The sequence below is a fragment of the Vanacampus margaritifer genome, chromosome 13 (assembly GCF_051991255.1).
Source record: "Vanacampus margaritifer isolate UIUO_Vmar chromosome 13, RoL_Vmar_1.0, whole genome shotgun sequence".
Classification (NCBI taxonomy): domain Eukaryota; kingdom Metazoa; phylum Chordata; class Actinopteri; order Syngnathiformes; family Syngnathidae; genus Vanacampus; species Vanacampus margaritifer.
The window spans coordinates 11,258,193-11,278,762 of NC_135444.1; the positions used below are offsets into that span (position 1 = coordinate 11,258,193).

A 20,570-nucleotide genomic window follows, 5' to 3' on the forward strand; every position below is an offset into this window, starting at 1 on the left:
ACTGCCTCAACATTAGATACTACTTTACAGAGATATAATACAATAACTGTAACACTTAGAGATTTAACAATATGTTCATTAATGTGGCTCTAATTTTGCACTGCATCATACATCATTGAATGATGAGAGTAAAATATGATGATGTTAGTCATTCATCATCGGTAATGCAGAATATTTGATAGAGCTCATTAGATTGTACTGTACAATCCTGTGAATGTGATTCACACATTTTTGCAACGTGTGTAGTTGTTTTATTTATTTTTTTAGACATTTGTTCTCGTAACAGCATATAAATTCATTCATACCTAATTGGAGGTTCAAAGATGATACTCTATTACAAAAGTCAATTTCGACATATGGTGTCCTGCTTTTGTGCAGTGTAATGGAATACTGAACTTGAGTCCTCAATTACGACGGTTACGAACGGAGCGCAGCGATGGAATAAATTGTTACATAACAGGTTTTTCATTTGATTATGATTTATTTATTTTACATTTCCGGGCTAGTGGTGTTTTCCCCACACAAATATGTACTGTAGTTTTGACTAGTGACAGATTTACGTACTTATTCTGTTGCTCCATCGTAACCGAGGATCCATGTAGTAGCTCATGATAAATTAATGAATATCGGCTCATTTTCAACTTTGCTTAATGTATTTGATCATACACCATCTTAAACAACGTACGTCAATTACTTCGTTGATTTATACACACACAACTAAAATAGAAACGCTAGTTTTAACAATTAATAGCCGTTACAAGGAGCGCTAAATCCAGGAGCCAATCCAAAGAGTTGTTGTACGTTGCTAGGCAACATGACAGCCAATCCGTGTGTGTTATTGCTTTGTGTGTTCTAATTTGGAGATAACTAGACTTGAGAGCTACTGCAGTCACAGTGGAGCGGAGAGCGGGGAGGGTGGCAAAAATGACATTTCGTAAGTATGTCAGACAGGTTTTTATTTGTTTTCTTGTGTTTACAAGATTCATTATAAACGTCTGTTATAATTGATAACAATAATTGATAATAAGACGCCGTTCAGGGGAGATGGATCGTACTACCCGAGGCGACACCTGCTTGCACGACCTGATTCAAATTGCCCTTTTTGCGCTGCTTAAAAGTTGTAAATAACACCATTTATGATGATTGCGCTCAGATGTGATGTTACCTGATGATTGTTCCCTCATTGTATTAAAGCACGTCATTGTCATGACACACTCTTATTCAAATGAATGCATTGTGCGTTGCATTTGTTACCGTCATCGTAGTTTCTTTACCTGTTCGCTGTTGTAATTCAAGTAAACGCCTCTCAGTTGACCTTAAAGGTAAAATCAAAATCTCTACATTTTGCTGCTGCTTCGATTTTTGTGTTATTCTCACATGTAGCTATAATACTTTGAAATTAACTAATTCAACGATAAAGCCTTTGAGATTGTGAATTATAATGTGTATTACTGTGAAGACTATCCAGCAAAGATATGTTTTTACAAAAATGGCCACCTGACAAACACAATTCGCATATAAATGCAGCTTTAGTGAGTGGGGATTATTGAGTGTGTTGTTGTGCAAATAAATCACCATACTGCCTGTCTGGGATTAGCCTCATCGGCTAAGCAAAAGAGCATTGCGATAAGATGATGTTCCCAACCTGTGAACTGCTAAATCGTCTGCCTGCAGTGACCTCAGAAAACAATAACCCAAATGAGCCGTTTCAATCAATTGCAAAATGATGTAGCGGATAAATTCATTTATTTCAGTATAATAATAAAAAAAAAACTGTGAAACTCATATAGATTTATTGAACACATGCTTGCAGAAGGCCATCGTTTTGATTATTACTTATGTAATGTAATTGGGGTTTTATTTTATCCCACCTGACCTCCAGACACGGTGCTTCAATCACTGGATGATCACTCTTGTGCTCATTGTGAATTAGCTGTAAATTACTATCAAAAAAGAAAAACAAATCAGTATTTTACTTTACTCTGTGTGTCGTGACTGTTAATATAACCCTATCCGAGTTTCACTTTTTTGAATTAAACTAATGAAATACAGTTTTCAATCATATTCTAATGAATTGGCGATGCTGCTATATAACTGGGGTCAACGGACTTCCTCAAGTCATTAGAATCGTGGTGTGCTGGTTGACAACATTATGAAATAATCTTTGATAATCTGTTTTTAGCTTCATACCAGTAAAAAGAAATGCAATTCAAAAGGCTTGTTAGTTCTTACTTGACTGTCATCTTTAATTTAGACTACACTGTTGGCGCTGGTAATAATAACCTCTATTTCAGGTGCTAGCTGCATAGGAGCATATTGGAACACTAGACGTGTGCACGTGTATATGTAGTGGATTTTCAAAACGCTCCACTTCAACCATGCCGGAGTCGTCCTCGGGTGAGTTACAGGCTAAAACATTGTAAGGATATATATATATATATATATATATATAGAGAGAGAGAGAGAGAGAGAGAGAGAGAGAGAGAGAGAAAATGAAAGCAAATGCTGTTATTAAAACAAGCCGATTTCCGATATTTTCGACCATAATTCTTATAAGACACTTATTGCCACACTTTAATCGGCCTGCTGATAAATTGTGTGTTTTATTGTGGATCAGTCACCTAGATACTATCAACCTCTTTCTTGTGCTCTTGTCAAGACACAAGTCAATTATAGGCTGTTGGTCTATTCATAGCACGTGTGTGTGTCTGTGTGTGTGCCAGCAGTAACCTCAATTGCTTTTACGATGGAATTTGTGGAGGAAATAAAATCCGTTCTGTAATGCTGGAAAACCACTCATTTGTTCAGATTTCCAATCAGTTTCCAAATTTCTCGTAGGAAGCAATCATTTCCAAGAGGAAACTTGCTGTATTAAAACCTTTATTATTTGAAGTAGCAACATGAGAAGATTTCCCCAAAATGACAATCTGTCAAAAAGCCTGGTTGGTCTGGTTTCGGGCAACTTGGGCCAAATGAATTTTACAGCTGCTGACCCAATCGTGTCAGTACAAATTTCATAAAATAAATACAATGAAATCCCTACGTTCTTGCGTTTTGAATATTCATTATTCAGTATTTTGAGTTCTGTCCACTTACAATGACCAATCGTCATTGAGCTTTTTTACCACACAGAACAATTTTTTTGTGCGTCAGGTTAAATCCTATAATTAATTGCTTGAACGAGATATATATATATATATATATTTTATACTGCAAATATATATATAAATATATATATATGTATTTTATACTGCAAAAAACAACAAAAATAACTACACTGAAGTAATATTTTCTTAAAGGTTCAAGTAATAAAGGTATAAAGGTACTAAATGTGAAAAAAAAAAGCATTGAGAGGGCCCAATCGTTGCTGCTCGTGGATTTCCTTATTGTGTTGTTATTATTCCCTGAAATAACAGTCACTTCCTTTACATGCGTGCTAATCAGACATTGTTTCGTCAGATGTCAAGGACGTTTGCAGCAGCTCTGTCATATGTCAAACATCGCCCCAACTGGGCCACTTGGACCAGCAGACGCTGCCTCTGCACTGGAAGTCCTACACGCTCATCAACTTCTGCACTGAGGACAACGTGCCAGAATGTGTAACGCATATCAATCAGGTTGGTGACCTCTGATCCAAATAACTCAACACGCAGCCAAAGCAGATGGCAACAAAAGTGATTAGACCCCAAAGTGAAATTGTCAAACTGGACCCAATTATTTTCCCTCTCCTGTGCCATGTGACTCACAAGTACAACTGAAGGATCTGAAGAAGAAAAAAAAAAAGAATTGTTGGTCCACAAACAAATTTAGTGCACATGCTCACAATGCAGTATTAAAAACGTTTCCTTAAAAATAGCAACAACAAAAACTGAAATGTTTTGGCTCTCCCTCTTCGTGGACAGGAGATGTTATCACTTGGACTTCCACCAGTTTGGACGCAGTCGGTCAGCAGCTCGGACGTGAACGTGATCTCGGTACTCAACTGCATGTACGAGCTGCTTCAGCTACACCGCAGAGGCCTCCGAACCCTGGAGAACATGGAGATGGAGAAGTTGAAATCCAGCAACAATGTGGACTCACTGCAGCTAACCAGCGCGCGATTAAAGGTGACATCAACACCTGCTAAATACCGTAAAGTCGTACTTTTACCCTCAGACAATGATGTCACTATCTTTATTTATATTTAGCTTTGTTCTAACTCATTCAAGTTCAGCATTTTGACAGATTTTGAGGGCCGACAGAATATTGTGATTATTTAGACGTCGAAGCTACTAAATGAAAGAATAGCATATCAAGCAGAACAATGGCTTTAATGTGTATATTTTTGCTTTCGTGACACCTTCAACATCTCAACTGTGGGTAAGTGGGTTCATGCTATAAAGCAGCTGAAATGACATTGGTAGTTGTAAATAAAACGGGTGGTTTTAAATCTAAAATGGTGCATCGCTACCCTCTGCTGGCGGCTTGGCTCATTAGCATTCCTCAAGCGCTTGCAAAAGAAAAAATATATTCTATGCACTAATCTAAATACTGTATTGTGGTTAATATTGCATTAGCGCAATATTAGTGAAGCATCAAAATCCAGCAGTTTTGGTCAATATCTGAAAGCGGCCATTTTGCCACTTGCTGTTGAGTGAAAATGACATCACAGTTGCTCAGGTCACAGGAAACAACCAATCCCAGCTCAGTGTCAGAAAACAGGTGAGCTCTGATTGTCCGTTGCCTGAGCCCTGAGAAACTGTGATGTCATCTTCAGTTGACAGAAAGTGGCAAAATGGCCGCCCACTGAGATGGATAAAAATGGCTGGATTCTGCTGCATAACTCATATTCCACAAATGTAATATTAATCAGAATGTTATGTTTAGACTAGTGAGGTCACATATAACATATTATTGTCAAAAAAAATGTTTAAGCTTGACTTCATCTTTTAAGTGGAACAGCATCAGACTTCGCTACACCTCCCAATGAAAAAAGGTATTAAACGGCAATACCCGTCATTGGCATTGACTGTTTTGATTTTAATGAATGACTTAAATTGTAATTAACTAAATCAGCAACATTGTATTCATATTTTAAGAAGTTTTGGAATGATATCAAATGTATAAGTGTTAACTTGATGTTTTGAAATGGAAATCGTACACGTCTACTGAAACGCACACCCTCGTCATGCCAAAAACATGCCACTGTGCTGTATTGTATCATGTTGGAATTTACATAACTATTATTAATTAATTCAATTCTCTCTTGATGCTATAGGAGCAGCTTGAACTTGCCAAAAGAGAGAACATGGCACTTTGTGAGCGCGAACGACAGCTCCAGATGAAAGTGAAGAGTCTGCAGAACTGCTTGAAAAACGAAAAGGAAGAGGTGCTCATGTACACTCCCTTACATACTCTATTTGCTATTAATTATGGAAAGTCCTTATTGTTGTGAATGATCTCATCACGACAGGTCAACATATCTCTGTCAATCGTATGAACCCCAATATAGAGACTACTTCCAGCTTTTTTTGTTCCAGATTCACAAGCTGCAGAACATCATCTCCAGCCGGGCCAGCCAGTACAATCACGAGATGAAGAGGAAAGAGAGAGAGTTTAACAAACTGAAAGAGAGACTGAATCAGCTCCTGGTCGACAAGAAAGAGAAGAGACTTGGTTCGATTTCCTGATTTGCACCATCATTGAATGACTCATGAATGTAAGCAGAAAAAAACGAATTTCTGTTGCTTTTTAGCTATGGATGTGTCAAACCCACTCGGAAGAGCAGATGGCAAGAGAAGCCTCTGGAAGACGGAGAAGACGGAAGCAAAGTAAGTCGAGCACAAAAACAGTAAAAGCATTTCTCTTGCACTCTATGAATTGGGTGCTTCGCTGCAGGCACGAGGGGGAGATGTACAAATCTCTGCTAAGGGACTACGAGAACCGGCAGAGGGGTCTACTGCTAGAAAATGCCGAGTTGAGAAAAGTTTTGAAGCAGATGAAAAACGAGATGGTGGTCATTCTCAGTTCCAGGAAGCCGGATGTCAAAGGAGACAAACAGGACGATGGTGCTGTACAAGTAGGTAGAACACAACCAATTGATAGTACAGTATACGGTATATGGCAGTTTTGTTGGGTTTTACAGTATACAGTGCTTGCTATCATGCCCTTGGATGCGGGAAAGGAGAGACACAGACAGCAATAACCGGCCACCCCACAAGGTCCCACCCCTGAAGTCACATATGTAACACTACACTACAAGACATACAGAGCTTATTTCAAGGATGGGTAACTTACTGTATATGCTGGAGGGGGCCACGATTTTTCATCAGTGCTACTAACACTTCCTAACCAGATGTGTGACAAAAGTGCTATTTTAGATATGGACAAAATACACTCCTACGTGCAAAATTCATACTCTTAACTCATTCACTGCCAGTGACGACTATAGACGTCAAAAATTGATGTGAACTATTTCTATTAGTTTAACAATTTTTCATTTCATTCATTTTTTTATGGAAAACATTTTTAAAAAATTGTACATTAATAGCAGATATCAAATTAGCATGCGATTAATTCAAATTAAACACCCCTTATTTTTAATATTATTTTCTTTAATTAGGCCCGTCAGGCGATTGCATTTTTTAACTGTAATTAATCACATGACTTCACTAATTAACTAATGGTTAATCACAAATTTTATATCTGTTCTAAATTTACAATATTTTTTTCTAGGTTTTCATACTCTTGTTAGCAAAAGGGGAATTTTTTTTTAAAACTAATAGAAATAGTTCAAATGAATTTTTGACGTCTATAGCTGTCAATGGCAGTGAATAAGTTAATATGCCATTTTTTTCACTGCATGTATAAGATCCACTATCCTAACCCGACAACAAAACAACCTTTTTTCAAGTGCAAAGGGCTCTTGCATTAAAATTGCCTTTCAAGGAGGGCACAAAACTGCTGAACAAGAAACCAACATTAAGTACAAGAACAAATTTTGTAGATTTTTTTTCACAAAAACCAACTCAATCAAAATGTTACTATTACTGCGGGACTTTGTTTGTCCTATATTCCAAAAAATGCAAAAACATATTAGGCCTAGCAATATAACACCGGTTTAAGCACCACTAAGACATCTCTGCCATCTAGTGGTGATTGCAGACATTGCAAGTTAAAACTACAGTCGATTCCTGCATCTTCACAGTTTGACACCTGCAGATTCGCATAATTGCTGATTTTTTGGTGTATTTTTTTGTTTGTTTTTCTGCAATAATTTCCCACATATTTATTTAAAGAATATTTGGGATTTGTTAAAAAAAAAAAGTTTATTTCAATTTCAACTTGCCCATCCCGGACTTATATCATATCACTGATGTCAGGCGTAAACCAAATCCATCACCTTTCAGGAGGAAATTCACCCCCCAAAAAATACAGCATGTTTGTTGACATTTCATTGTAAATAAGAGCTAGCCATTTTCAACACTTCTATATTGGTCAATCATTTTTAATAATAACATCAATTTGAGTACTGTCCAATAGTATAAATTTGTGGGGAAAAATCCAAATTTATCAAATTTTGGCATAGGAGGTTTCGGCCCGACGCCAGCAAATAAACAATAGTTTTGTTATGCTCGTGTGTGTTTTAATAAGTTTAATGTGAGTGACAGAGCTAAAACGATGAAGCAATGTTTTTTATTGTGTATGGCTCTGGAATGTATCCCCGCAATAAACTGGGGTTCACTGTATAAAAGCCCCGAAGCTGAACTGATAGAAGAAGGTTTATTTATTTATTTATTTATTTATTTGGTACAGGTGGGCTCTGATGAGGAGGAAGAAGAAGACATTGATTCCTCTAAGGAGAGCATGGAGCTGTTGAGTGTTCACACTCAGGAGAAGCTGACAAACGGCGTTCGACGTCAGTGGAGAAGACTGAAGAACCACGTTGAGAGACTGGACAGCCGAGGTGAGGAAATGGACGGATGAAATTATTTCATTCCTGTAGAATGTTGGAGTAATTTAAAAGGACAGAAGTGTTGGGACACCTGACATACAGGGAGTGAACATATGAAGTTGCTCCTTCCTTTGCAGATCTATTCTATTCCAAGCATGCTTTTAAGGACAATATTTTTGGTCTTCCCTGGCCTGGACTGTTCCCTCAAAGTTGGCAATAGAATTGTCCAAAGGTTTTAAGATGAAGAATTAAGATCAACTGAACATCTTTTGTTTGTCGTTGACTTGGACAGAGAACGAAGACACTGATAATGTTCCCCAAGAAAAGTCCAAAGAAATGCGCAAACTCAAGCTGGAGGTTCGGCAGTGTAAAGACTACATTGAGAAACAGCAAGACCTCCTGCAGGTAAGAAACGACAATTCTTGGTATGTGTGTCGCAGGATTGACCAATACTGTCGGTATGGTCTTTTCCGCCTTACCTCTGGTAGCAGAAGCTGAGCGCTCAGTGTGAGGAGGTGACGTCCGCCACGCTGGCCGACTGCCACTCGTTCCAGGAGGATCGTCTGCGAGACGAGTGGAAGGACTTGGAGGACCAGAGGAAGAGCTTTGAGAGGGAGAGGAGGAACTTCACAGAGGCAGCGATTCGACTGAGTCAAGAGGTGATTGCGAGAAGGGATCCATGAGGAGCCGCCAATGCGCACGCTGATGTCAGATTTTGCTATCCTGTTGCAGAGGAAGACCTTTGAGGAAGATCGCGCGACGTGGCTCAAACACCAGTTTTTAAACTCGAACCCTGCAGTAGCCGAAACCCAGCCCAGTCGAGCATCGCTCCCAGAAAGGCCCGTCAGTTCCCCCGTCTGTGGACACGCAACGAGCGTATCATCGTCCACGTCAGACCTGCTTCACGCGTTAAGCCTCATCTGTGAAAACGGGTACGTTTGTATACTATATGTGTCGTGACGCTGATTTTAAGGGTGGCTGTAGAATCTCTTTAACTCATTCACTGCCATTGACGGCTATAGACGTCGAAAATTCATTTGAACTATTTCTATTAGTTTAACATTTTTTCCACTTTTGTTAAAAAGAGTATGAAAACCTAGAAAGAAAGAAAAAATTGTACATCTAGAACAGATATAACATTTATGATTAAACGGGAGTTAACTATTGAAGTCATGCGATAAATTACAATTAAAAAATTTAATCGCCTGACGCGATAAAAAAAAAAGATTATTACTTACCAATGAGTTGAATTTTTACACTTTTCAAAGTGTAAATTTAACTCTGAACTGGTGAGAACTATAGAAACTCAGGGAAAGTGTTAAATTTAACACTTCCAATTTTACCGTGTGGTTGGCTTGTGTGACTTTCAGCTCGATTAAACCAAAGAGGAGTGAAGATGCAGGAGACGCCAGCTCCTTGGCAACGCAGCACAAATGGTGGATCAGCGGCGGCGATCACAGCAGCCTCACGCACACACGCGACAACAGCGCAATCTGAAGTTAGCAATAAGGACCAGTGAGAATGTCCAAGCACTCAATCAGGTGTTTCCGATGTAGATTCTTTTGTACTGTTGTGTTTATATTCAAGCTCAGACTCCAAAGGAGGGGCAAAGCACAAGAACGAATCATGTACAGCAGTTGAGTCATCAACTTGAGGCCCATCAGTTACGGGTGCATTTCAACAACAAGTGTCAAGACTAACAAGTGAAAGTTGAGTGGAAAATAGAAATACTATTGATTGTTTTATGTTGTATTTAGTCCAATTAAGGATTAGACACACATTAGACTTGTGGATATGAATGTTAACTTTTTTTTTTATCTTTAAGGGATGAGACTAGTGTTCACACTTGAAATGTGATTTTTTTCTATGAATGCAATACATTTTTTTGCAATACTTCTATGTGAAATGTATTCTATACTCCTGTTAAAATACAGCCCTATTTATGGATGTCAGTTTTGCGCTAGGGGTGAGTAGATAAAATAAAGCATGTCATTTATGTGGTGGCTGGCTTACCCCAAATTTTTGGTGTGATTAATTTATTTTCTGTACCTCATGTTTGCCCCATCCACAAATAAAGCGCAAAACCCTTTTAAATATGAACTGTCGTGATGTTTGGTGTGTAAAACTATGGGGACGATAAGATGGGCTGCGGTTCTTGGCCATCCATGCCTGACAGACAATGTTATGAAATGTGTAAAACTAAATTCTTTTGTATGCACAAATTCAAGGTTCAAAGCTTTAAGAGCAAGTTTTTTTAAGATAGACTTTTTGTGCCTAGTATACACAAAAGATTCCACTGCATTTTGTGACATTGAATAGCTTCTGTATTTGTTTTTAGACATTTTTAGAAAGAAAACTTTCTTTTGCCAAATAAATGAAAAGCACAATAGGCTCCAGCACCCCCGCGACCCTTGTGAGGAAAAAGCGGCCAAGAAAATGGATGGATGGATGGATGGATGAAAAGCACATTTAAAGTCTCATGTCTCCCCGCCGCTTTTGAGCCAGAATCTCGGCTACCTTTAACCTCACACTGTCACAAATTACATTGTGTCAAATATCAGACTGTCTCATGAATTCAGTTTCAGCCTGATTATATAAGACGTCATTGATTTCAGTAATAAACCATGACCATGTGAATCGAACGGTGGATTTTGTGAACTGTCGTCAGCTGCTAAGGTAATGGTGGATGAAATGTACTCTGAAACTGAAAATAATTTGGATAAATACATTTCATGTGGCGCTTAACTATTTAAGCATCAAAAGAATGTCTTAATTAGCATCAGTCACATTGTAATAGTCGATAATCTGCAATTGGCTGGATCTCAGTTCAGGGTGTACAATTTACGCCGCATCTTTGTCAAAATCAGCAGAAGCAGGGACAGGCTCCAGCTCACTCGTGACCCAAATGAGGAAAGGTCCTGTAGGAAATTTATATTAGCTGTTACAGATAATGTGTCATATGTGGCACCTCTTTAATTTGTTGAGCCATTTGACAATACCGAGCTCACGTCACAAGTCAAAATGTCAGTCCACTCGCCATTAAAAAACATTGGATTTAAAACTCATTGTAATTCCATTTGTGAGGATTATTTTGATTTCAAAAGGTGATGAAATGGCGTTGGACTACTATAACGATCTTGCTTGCTTTAGATGCTAGTCACAGGCAAAAGCAATACAACACGCCACCCCCCACCCATCCAATACTCATTAGAACTTGTGAAAAATGCATAAGATGCAGACCAACTAAATTCAAAAGCAATGAGGTATATGCCACGGAGAAGGCGGGACTTCCGACTTCCTGGTTTTAACACATCAGCTCTCCGTTTCCTGTTTGCGACGTGTGGGCCGCGTCCCAGTTCTTGTGCTTCCGCCTTTGTGGCCCTCGGTTGCGCGTTCCCGTCGACGGGTGCGAGTGTGTAATGTGTCTGTCTCAGTTGTCCAAAGCATTTTAGACAGTTGGGGCGCCGTGCGTGCTCCCGCCAATGGATGGGAGCGCACGGTTACAGGGATTAGGGGTGGGGGTGCGACTGTTGGAACGCGGCCATCAGTGGGCGAAAACGACGCTGATGTGTGAAACCCGGAAGTACCTGTGAAAACTACAAGTTATTGCACCCCTTGGCTATCAAACAGCACATGTCCATGGCTAACTACAGCAGCTATCGAGAAATTATTTCCACGTTGTTTCACCCAACATGCTAATATATATATTTTTTAAATTGAGAGTCTTTTGTCACAAAAACTTGTTGACTTTTGTTTTGTTTTTGTTTTTCATCCGGAGATGATCATTGATTGGTGGAAGATGTTCTTTTACAGTAGATGTTTAGTTTAATTTTATATTTATTTAATCTTAAATTCTGTTTGTAGTTAGGATTTGTTTTAATGTGTTCCTTTTTTCTTTTCTTTTTTACATATTATCCTGTTTGTCTATGCCTGGACCCTGAGTCTGAGTCAGCTGATTGATTGCCAAGAGAGTTTGACGTATGCATTTTTGAAACAATGTTTTTGCAATTTTCCATTCATCCATCCATTTTCAAAACCACTTATTCCTCACAAGATGACTCCAAATCAGCAAGATCATTTTGAGATGCGCTTTATTTACTATAACATTTAAAACTTTGAGATGAAATGACAGGATAAATGTTGTTATGCGCACTGAGCAGTGCAGCTGCAAGCGAGATGGGCTTGGGTTGTTTCCCTCAGATCCACGCTGTAGTTGAAAAAGTCCTGGGGGATGTTGGTGCTCTCTGTGCATACGAAGAGATAAAAGCCATATGAGAAATCCGTTTTATTCTTTTGCTGCATGATTTGTCAAACACTCACCTTTGGGTGGACAGTGGAAGCCAATGGTGACGGCGGTGGTCTTGATGGGGAGGCAGCCAGGCAGGCAACGCAGTACAGGCTCAACAGAGAAGCATTTGGACTCCTGGCCATGGACATTCATCTTTTTCTCCAGCTGCACAGACTCGAGCTTCATGCGACACTCTGCCCAAAAAAATGCGAACGTTACTTCTTGCAGGTGTCACTTTGCATTTGTTTCAGCGTACAGCAAATTGATTTCCTTCCAACGAAATGGTTCATGTTGTGTATTTCACCTGTGGTGTCCCGGCAGCTTTCGGCAGGCAGAACCCAGGAATGAGCAAAGCTAATGGGGTTCCTAGTCACATGTCCGCTGGACGTGCGGTATTCCTGTCTTATCTCACCATCGGCCTTGCCACAGAGTCCACAAGTCTTTCCCTTAAGCCAGTCCGCAATTTGAATCTGCATGGAAACACGGAATCAACCGTTCAGTCGTATGTAAAAACAGATCTGGTGATCATCTAATTCACACGAGCTAAAAAGTTATTGACCCTCCAAGAAGTGCTGTCCAAGTAGACTTCATGAAGTCCCAGGCTTGGGGCGTAGACAGAGATGCCTTCTTCTTTTGGTCTGATCTCAATTTGACCTGGAAAATCAATTGAGAATCCACTCGGTACAATTGGTAGTACATTGAAAGGACATGAGAACAAAAAAGGATGACTAACCTGATGGGTGACGATATGGCAGATTGCTGGTGGGCACCTCCCTTCCATTAACCTTCACAACCACATCAGTGGTCCTCAGGTATAGGTCAATATCACTAAGTGAAAAGTGAAAATAATGTCATTTTCTTTTGCATCGTCATTGCTCATTTAGCGCCACTTGGTCCTATTTCAACTTACATATCAGCGATTTTAACGTTAATGTGGTTGCGCACATTATCGTCCTTCCTCAACAAGACCATGAACTTCATTTCCTCACTGCAGTCCTGAGCCAGAACTTGGTAGCAAAACTGAGGCATCTCGTTCTTGTACTTCCTGTGGTTGAACGTGGTCACTGTGTCTTTGCTGAAGCTGCATTCAGCTGAACGAAAGAGGAAAAGAAGACAGTTAGGTATACAAATAGTCTGGCTTTTGAAATGGTTATTGACTGTATGTAAACGTAGTCAGTAATGCACGACACAAGTGTTTTCAGTGTTGCATGCTACCTGCGGCGGCCTTGGAAATCAAGTAACGGACTTTATCAGCCACGTCGTCAAAGGGTGTTAGTCCTTTCAACTCATCCAGTGGCAGAGCAAGGGGGAGACGCAAAGCCATCTTATAGATGCTGCGCTGTAAACACAATTGTACAATTGTTAGGAATCATCTTTTGAAACAAATCATTGTCTATCCAGAATGACTGCATTGTTCATACAGTTGGTGTCTTGAAAATCAAATCCAAGGTCCTCTCAGATGTTGCGGCCACTGTGAATGACAGCTGATTGACACTGTTGACGTCCTTGCCGCGGATGAATCTGTCCACCACGTAATCAGGAATGTAGTGATAAGCCCTGTGATGGAAGATTTTTATTTTATTTTTTACAGACGTTGTTGTTTTTTTATCAGTCTTTGTGTTTGTGGTGATTGAGCTTGCATACTTCCTTGCGTAGTGTTTGAAAGCACTTGGGAGTTGTTTCCATGCCATTCTAAGGCGAGCAGCTGGGCTTTGACCAAGAAGACCAGTCTCAGCGGTGACTGTCATGTCATACAGTCTGCCTGGCTCTCCCCAAACAATTTGGGCCTTTCGAGATACAACAGATTGCATGTAGCCATTGATAAAGACAGCTGTTTTTTCATTGGAAATGTAGGACTAGAAGTTTTCTCACCGTGACTTTGTGCTTGCTGAGCAAAACTCCATCAACACGGAGCCTCCAGTTGTTATCAGGAGCAAGGGCAGCCAGGATGAGCTGAACTCGAGCATTAACCCTGTCTGCGTAGCCAGTGATTTGGTATCCCTGGACCTTTTTGTCGGTCCTCACAGCTTGCAGGATGACCACAAAGGCAGGAGCATGTTGATCACCAAGGAATTTGTTCTACGAGAAGAAAAGCAAAACAAAAGCTATGCCGTTTAGCCAGATCATTTGATGTATGTATGATGATCATATTTCAGATCGAGTTTCACCTTGCTGTAGAGGGCCTCAAGACTTGAGCCGCTGCTTCTGCTCTTTTGAGCCGATGAGGTAGCTTTAGACTACAACAAGATAAGATTGTAAGCATTAAATCTGCACCTTCATGATTGTGCCTGAGCAGCATATTCATTGCTCACATACCTTCTTGTGGTCCCTCTGGAAGGTGCGCTTTTCATTAATTCGCTGTTGAGAAGAAGAAAACAATTCAGAGAGTCTGCAGTTGTCCAGTCAAATCGAAATGATCTGTTTTGGCATGCTTACCTTTGAGATGTGACGACTTGAATGGGAGGAACGAGAGCAGGCGCTGAAGAGAGATTCCAAACTAGATGCAGAGCTGGTGCTTTTCGCAAGCTTGCTCCTGCTGCTCCTGCTGCTTCTGCTGCTGCTGCTGCTGCGTTTGCCGACGCTGTGTTTGCTGCTGCTGCTGCTGCTTTTGCTGCTGCTGCTGCTGCTGCTACTGCTGCTACTGCGTTTGCCGACGCTGTGTTTGCTGCTGCTGCTGCTGCTTTTGCTGCTTTTGCTGCTGCTGCTGCTGCTGCTGCTGCGACGGCTGCTGCTAACTGAGGATGAAGATGACTTGCTTGAAGAAGAGGAGGAAGAAGAGGTGCCGTTCAGGAGTTTCTTGAGCTTCATCAAGACTGGTCTTCCCTCGATGATTTCCTCTTCACTCAGGGTGATCTTCTTGATGATCTTCTCTGCAGCCTTTGGTCCAACTTGGACCAGCATCTCCAGTCTTTCAATGGATTCATCTTCATCTGAGATTGATATCAAATTAGTGAATTGTTTACCTAATGTGCTTTAGGCATGCAATTCCGAGAATTCTATTACTTACTGCGCTTCAGTGACACAGAGACAGAATGCTTTCCAGCCATTCTGTACAACAGAACATCCCTGATAAAAGCAGCGTTGTCTGTGGCAACTTTGACGCAGCCTCTCAGTCCAGTTCCGTAAGCTTGGAAGCAGTACTTCTTAGAAAATGCTCTCATTCTAGGGGGTTCTGTTGCCATATCCTCCGGAATGATCTCTGAAGATGCAGCCTATTGAAAGGAGAAGACAGGTAAATGGCAGTCTCGCCTTTTCCATACGCATTACTGACTGATTTTTAAAAAGCTTACCAAACTAGCAGATCGAGAGGAGCTTCTTGAGTTGAGGATTTCCTTTGAACCTGGTCTTATGTATTTGGTAGGGATGAGAGGGGTGATTCTGGCATTGGGAATATCTTCAACGTTTCTCACCACAGCATAGCTCACAACCCTGTTAAATGCATCAAAGTCTTGGTTTTTGTTACCCCTTTAAAATTAAATCCTGTACTGAAACGGAAAGTAAAGTCTTACTCAATAGCTGCCATGTCTTCAGGTACAGAAACAGGTAGAGCTGCAATCTTATATAGACCCTCATTGACATCAACTCTTGCTGAAATGGAGGCTGGTACAACAGCGTTAATCTTGGCTCTTGAGATGAGGGCAGCCTGGAAAACTGCAGTGTTCACTCCCATCACAGCAATCATGTTCGCAACGACGCTAGAAAGAGAGGATGTGGTTCAGATGTTACGATCCAAAAGGAAATGTTTGATATCACTGTCAGACTTTGTATTCACCTTGGTTTGATCTCAGCCATAAGCTCAATGTTGGTCTTCAGGAGCTGGCGGAACTCAATAGGCTCTGGCAGAGCTGGAGTTGCTGTTGCCTTGACTACCAGAAAGCAAAATTTGTTTTGTTTTCTCTTGGGTTAATAAAAAAAAAAACATGTCATCAGCAGAAATAGAGTTGTTTGAAAGGCGATACATACTTTTAACAGCTGCAACAGTCACAGCAGCAGTGTACAGGCCGAGCTCCATTGGAAGTCCAGCAGCTGTTGGCATGATGCGCCTCACTTCAGTCACCAGCACGGGCTTTGCGACATGGAAAGCTACTCCCGCCAGCAGAGATTTGATAGCATCCCGACCAAGCGCCTGAACAGATGGCGCCTTGGCCAGCTGTGCAGAAAGAAGGCATCGTAATGTAACTTCATTGTGAACATGTTTTGTGGTTTTTAACTTAAGCTTTCAAGTCTGAAAATCTTTGAAAGTAACAGTACCGCGATGGCCTGGTTGACCAAATCCTGGTTGATGTCGGCGAAGGCAATTTCTTGTCCGAAGAACCTGACGTAGATGGAGGCAAGAGGCTTGCTGGTTGGCACGGCCCTCCAGTCAAGCAGCTGTAAAAACACAAAAATACAACCCGACTTAGAACAGACCTGCACTGTATGACATCCAGTAGATTTCTGTGAATGGCTTACAGCTTTGATGACACGCTGCATCTTGGTGATCCTGTTCGCATCATCTGCTAATTCATGGTTTTTCAGCAAAGCCTCCTGGAGTCCCTCAGTTCTCACTCCAACCTAGCAAATTATGAACAATGTCAAATTGAATATACAATATACACTCGTAATTCCAAGTAAGGGCTCTTTAGAATGTTACTTCAAAGACGTCAGCAGCAGCTCCAGCAATGTAGGCACTGGTCTTAGCCACAATGGTTCTTGGCAAAATGGTGGCAGCATCATTGATGTAGAAAGTACTGGCAGCAGCACCAATCATCCAAGGATCTGGACAAATGCATTTAGTTAACAGCAGTGAGGAATGTGGAGGCATGTAAAATACTGTTTTGCTCTTACTGCTATATAAGTCCATCTGAATGGCCCTGCTGAAGCGGAGGCTCAGTCTTTCCAGTTTGCGGCTCAAGATTTTGACTGCAACGTTGCAGGCAGCGGCACTGTAATACAAATTTGCCATCATTAGTTTATATAAGACAAATGTGACTATGAACATGGTGTGTCATTAAAAGGGTTTTTACATGGAAGCATGGTTCGGGGCGGTGCTTCTGGTCAGGGACTTCATGTGAGAGTAGGTGAAGCTGGCCACCTGCAAGTTCTCCTCCATCTTCACAAGGTTGGCAAGACTTGTCACTAAACCAACCGGTGGCCGTGTCTCGAAGATAACGATGCACGCGAGCATGCGGAGCTCAGGGTGAAGAGCCTTGTCCATATACAGCTGAAGAGCAACTTCCTGGACCTAATTCAGGGTAGACATGTACAGGGTATTTTGTGACGACTTTAGTCATTTGAGAATAGGAATTAGGTAAGGGCAGCATCAAACCCTTTGTGAAAGATGATCCATACCATTCTTGGTTCCTTCTTGGCGATATTCCTCAGGGCCATGATTGCCTCAGCGTGAACTCTAGTGGGTAGCCTTGTGGCTGCTGTGCCATGAATGGGCAGGACCTTTGTGATCGGCTTCAGGCTCATTGGATGGCCAGCGTTGCTCAACGTCTTCAAGATGGAAACCATTTGCCATGTGTCGCCCTTGGAGATAGCCTCCGCCAGAAGGGTGTGGATGGGCTGTTTGAGAAAAGGACAGGATTGTTTCTCCTCTCATTCGGAAATGAAACTAACCAGACAAAAATACTTCATGTTAAGCTCATTTCACCTTGACCAGTTCAACAGGGCAGACGGTCTTTTCGGCACAATATTTAGAAATCATGGTGCCGTAGCCAAGCAACGCAATCTCAGCCAGGAATGGGTTCTTCTTTATCTTAGGGTTGACAGTCAACTTCTGATAAAGAGAAATAGGGGAATGTTTCATATTCAATCAAAGAACAATGTTAGGATTGTGTGGGCGGCTTTCCTCACATCAAACAGCTGAATGACCTCGCTGTTGGCTGTCACCATATGAACTGACGCAATCAAAGCTTGAGCAACCTCCATGATGCTGAGTTCATCGGACTCATATTCCTGGATGATGAATCGCAGAGCAACAGGAGTTCCAACTGTAGGAAGTGCATCCAAGATCCATTGCCTGGAAGATAAGAAAGAGAAAGTAAGATCACTTTTGTTTGTTTTCTTTTATTACTGAAATGCTGATGAATATGTTACCTGTGGGCTTTTATCGCCTTGTGCTGGCGCCAGATCATTTGCAGATCTTCGAATTTGGCCATACGAAGGAGTTGAATGAGTTCCCAGAATTTAAGAGGGGCATCGTCATGGACTCTATCCACATTGTTGGCGATTATATGATTTAGAACCTCCCCTATCTGCAAAGAAATTAAAGTATATCATCAAATATGCTAGGAATTGCATTTCTCCATGTAGACTTTGGTGATCTCTCAAAAGAATCTAAAGAAGTACCTGAGTTTGAAGGTTGGTGATCTTCACAAGCTGAATGGGTGTTTGCAGCAGCTCGGTGGAGAATTCATACTGGAGGGATCCACGTTGACGATACTCAGCTTTCACAGGCGTTAAGGGACTTTTCTGGACCTCGGCGAAAACCAAACGTTGCCTAGGGAATAGTGAGATCAAATAAATTGCTTGCTAGTCGCCTAACTTTAACATAGATAACATTTTCATTTTTCATACTTGGTCTCCATTTGAGCAGCTCCATTCCTCTCGTTGAAAGGTGTGAATTGAATCAGCTCATTGACGGAGGCTTCCATGATCATGATACCGTTGGGAACTGACTTCAGAATGTAGTTGTATGCGGTTGCTCCTTTGAAGTTCTTGGAATCCTGAAAGACAAAAACAGTAACCTTAGTACACCGACGTGTTTCCTTCCATGAACCATGACAAGGACTGATCATGCAGTTACCCGCTGACACTTGGCGCATGTCTCAGTGTAGGCCAACCCGATGTCCTTCATGATCCTTTCCTGACAATGGTTCAGATCCCTGGTCTTTGTCAGGAGGATGCGTTCAGCCTTTTCTTCTTCAGTGATGGCATAGAAAGTCTTGCACACACCCTGAGCTCCGGCCTTGAGACAAAAGAAAGCATTTTAGAATATGCCGGGATTTATACTTGCGGTGCGGAGGGCCTCTTTGGTTTACCTCCTGCATCTCGTAGACATTCTGTGTCTTTTTTACGTTGAGTTGCAGGACGTTCAGGATACCTCTGTAGATGTTCAGCACCATGACCGAGACTCCCTCGGGCGCGAACATTTTTCCGACAACACCATTGGTGTACTCAAACTTGATGGGGATCATAAGCTGAGGTGCCAGGACTGAAGTCAGTTTGGCGGCCGGAGTGAAAGTATCCTTGGGCCAGACATCACTGTACTCGAAGAACTCAGGTTCAGCAAGCTACGGTTTCAGACACGAATGTAAATCATTGTGCTTTTCCTACCCGGGCGTTGCTTGAATATCTATTGATCTACTTCACCTTGAGCATGAGCATGTTCGGTTCAATGGCGCTGATTAAAACTTTGCTCCTCACTTTGAGTCCAGCTCTCGCCAATCCTTCCTCCGGTAGACCGCCAAGGAGCAGTGTCTCATATTTGTACACATAAGTCTTACCGGTGGCAAAGTCAGGGGCTTGAAAAGTCAAAGTGCTTACAGTCAACAACACTTTTCCATTCAGTACAATTCATTTTTATTAAAGCATGTACATTCTGTATATCTTGACTATGCAATGAAAAGCATGTATCTCCATATATTATAGTTAGATTTCATTTGTTGAAAGCATAAGAAACATTACTTGTAAAAATTGAATTTCAAACTTACCGAAGTTATGTTGACAGGCTAAAAAGAACGAAACAAAAATGCACAATTAATTATACAGTTGGCCTCACAATGCAAGCCGGCTAATTTTTTTTTCAATTGACAGTATCCAATTTTTATTTTTATTTTGAAAAATGCAAACAAAACATAGATAAATAAGCATTACTATAGAATAAGACACCAAAAAAAACTCTTGTTAGATCATCCCTTGATAAAATACTAACTGAAAAAAAGACTCATTCTAAAGAGTGAATGATATCATTGAGACTTACCCGCAAGGGCCAGAGTCAGGGCAAGCACAACCACTCTCATGGCTGATGGGTCGTACTTGTCGGTACTCACAAGCAGCCTTTTATAGCGAAAAATTGTCCTGCCCAGCTATTTACTTGGTCAAAGTCAAGCATCATTTGTAAATATTTGCTGTCTTCTTGAGTCTGAGCCATAAAAAAAAATAAAAAAAACGCATTTGTTCATACTATATAGTAACATTTCCTTCATACCCTAGGCACATTTTGATGAAGTTCAATTTTATTTGTTAAATGTCTATTATTAGCTTAGCTGGAAATGACAGAATTATTGTATTGTACAGTATATAATTAGATTAACACTATTCTTATATTTTAACAACAATAATTCTCTCTGAAATGTTTGT

At 40.9% G+C, this 20,570-nt stretch overlaps 2 protein-coding genes across 4 annotated transcripts; one reads left to right on the plus strand and one right to left on the minus strand.

Annotated features, from left to right (window-relative positions):
- Positions 1 to 41: 41 nt before the first annotated feature.
- On the plus strand, positions 42 to 10,033 carry LOC144062944 (afadin- and alpha-actinin-binding protein-like). Of its 3 annotated transcripts, none has more exons than XM_077584767.1 (13): positions 42 to 938; positions 2,295 to 2,397; positions 3,460 to 3,617; positions 3,903 to 4,106; positions 5,258 to 5,368; positions 5,520 to 5,655; positions 5,735 to 5,810; positions 5,878 to 6,058; positions 7,795 to 7,945; positions 8,226 to 8,338; positions 8,422 to 8,592; positions 8,666 to 8,865; positions 9,304 to 10,033. In XM_077584767.1, the coding sequence occupies exons 2-13, from the start codon at positions 2,379 to 2,381 to the stop codon at positions 9,428 to 9,430; spliced, it is 1,647 nt and encodes a 548-aa protein (XP_077440893.1). In that variant the 5' UTR covers positions 42 to 938; positions 2,295 to 2,378; the 3' UTR covers positions 9,431 to 10,033. The 3 variants fall into 3 exon arrangements, with proteins under 3 accessions (XP_077440893.1, XP_077440891.1, XP_077440894.1); XM_077584765.1 differs by having other exon boundaries at positions 42 to 934; XM_077584768.1 differs by having other exon boundaries at positions 42 to 934; positions 8,425 to 8,592.
- A 2,043-nt stretch (positions 10,034 to 12,076) lies between these two features.
- On the minus strand, positions 12,077 to 20,230 carry LOC144062263 (vitellogenin-1-like). Its single transcript, XM_077583452.1, is given in 33 exon segments — positions 12,077 to 12,157; positions 12,231 to 12,415; positions 12,526 to 12,691; positions 12,781 to 12,875; positions 12,955 to 13,049; positions 13,132 to 13,312; positions 13,437 to 13,560; positions 13,643 to 13,778; positions 13,866 to 14,008; positions 14,094 to 14,300; positions 14,390 to 14,458; positions 14,538 to 14,579; positions 14,658 to 15,151; positions 15,229 to 15,433; positions 15,512 to 15,650; positions 15,731 to 15,916; positions 15,994 to 16,087; positions 16,185 to 16,371; positions 16,473 to 16,592; positions 16,674 to 16,775; positions 16,855 to 16,979; positions 17,049 to 17,146; positions 17,228 to 17,445; positions 17,553 to 17,771; positions 17,860 to 17,985; positions 18,063 to 18,228; positions 18,306 to 18,463; positions 18,558 to 18,708; positions 18,786 to 18,934; positions 19,015 to 19,176; positions 19,250 to 19,501; positions 19,581 to 19,732; positions 20,155 to 20,230. Coding segments are annotated over 33 exon segments (5,103 nt in total).
- Between the last annotated feature and the right edge of the window lie 340 nt (positions 20,231 to 20,570).

What these genes read in the sequence shown, in the direction of transcription:
- LOC144062944 (XM_077584767.1), top strand. An exon ending in TGAGAGACTGGACAGCCGAG is followed by an intron (nt 7,946 to 8,225) that starts GTGAGGAAATGG and finishes TGACTTGGACAG; the next exon opens with AGAACGAAGACACTGATAAT. An exon ending in CGATTCGACTGAGTCAAGAG is followed by an intron (nt 8,593 to 8,665) that starts GTGATTGCGAGA and finishes ATCCTGTTGCAG; the next exon opens with AGGAAGACCTTTGAGGAAGA.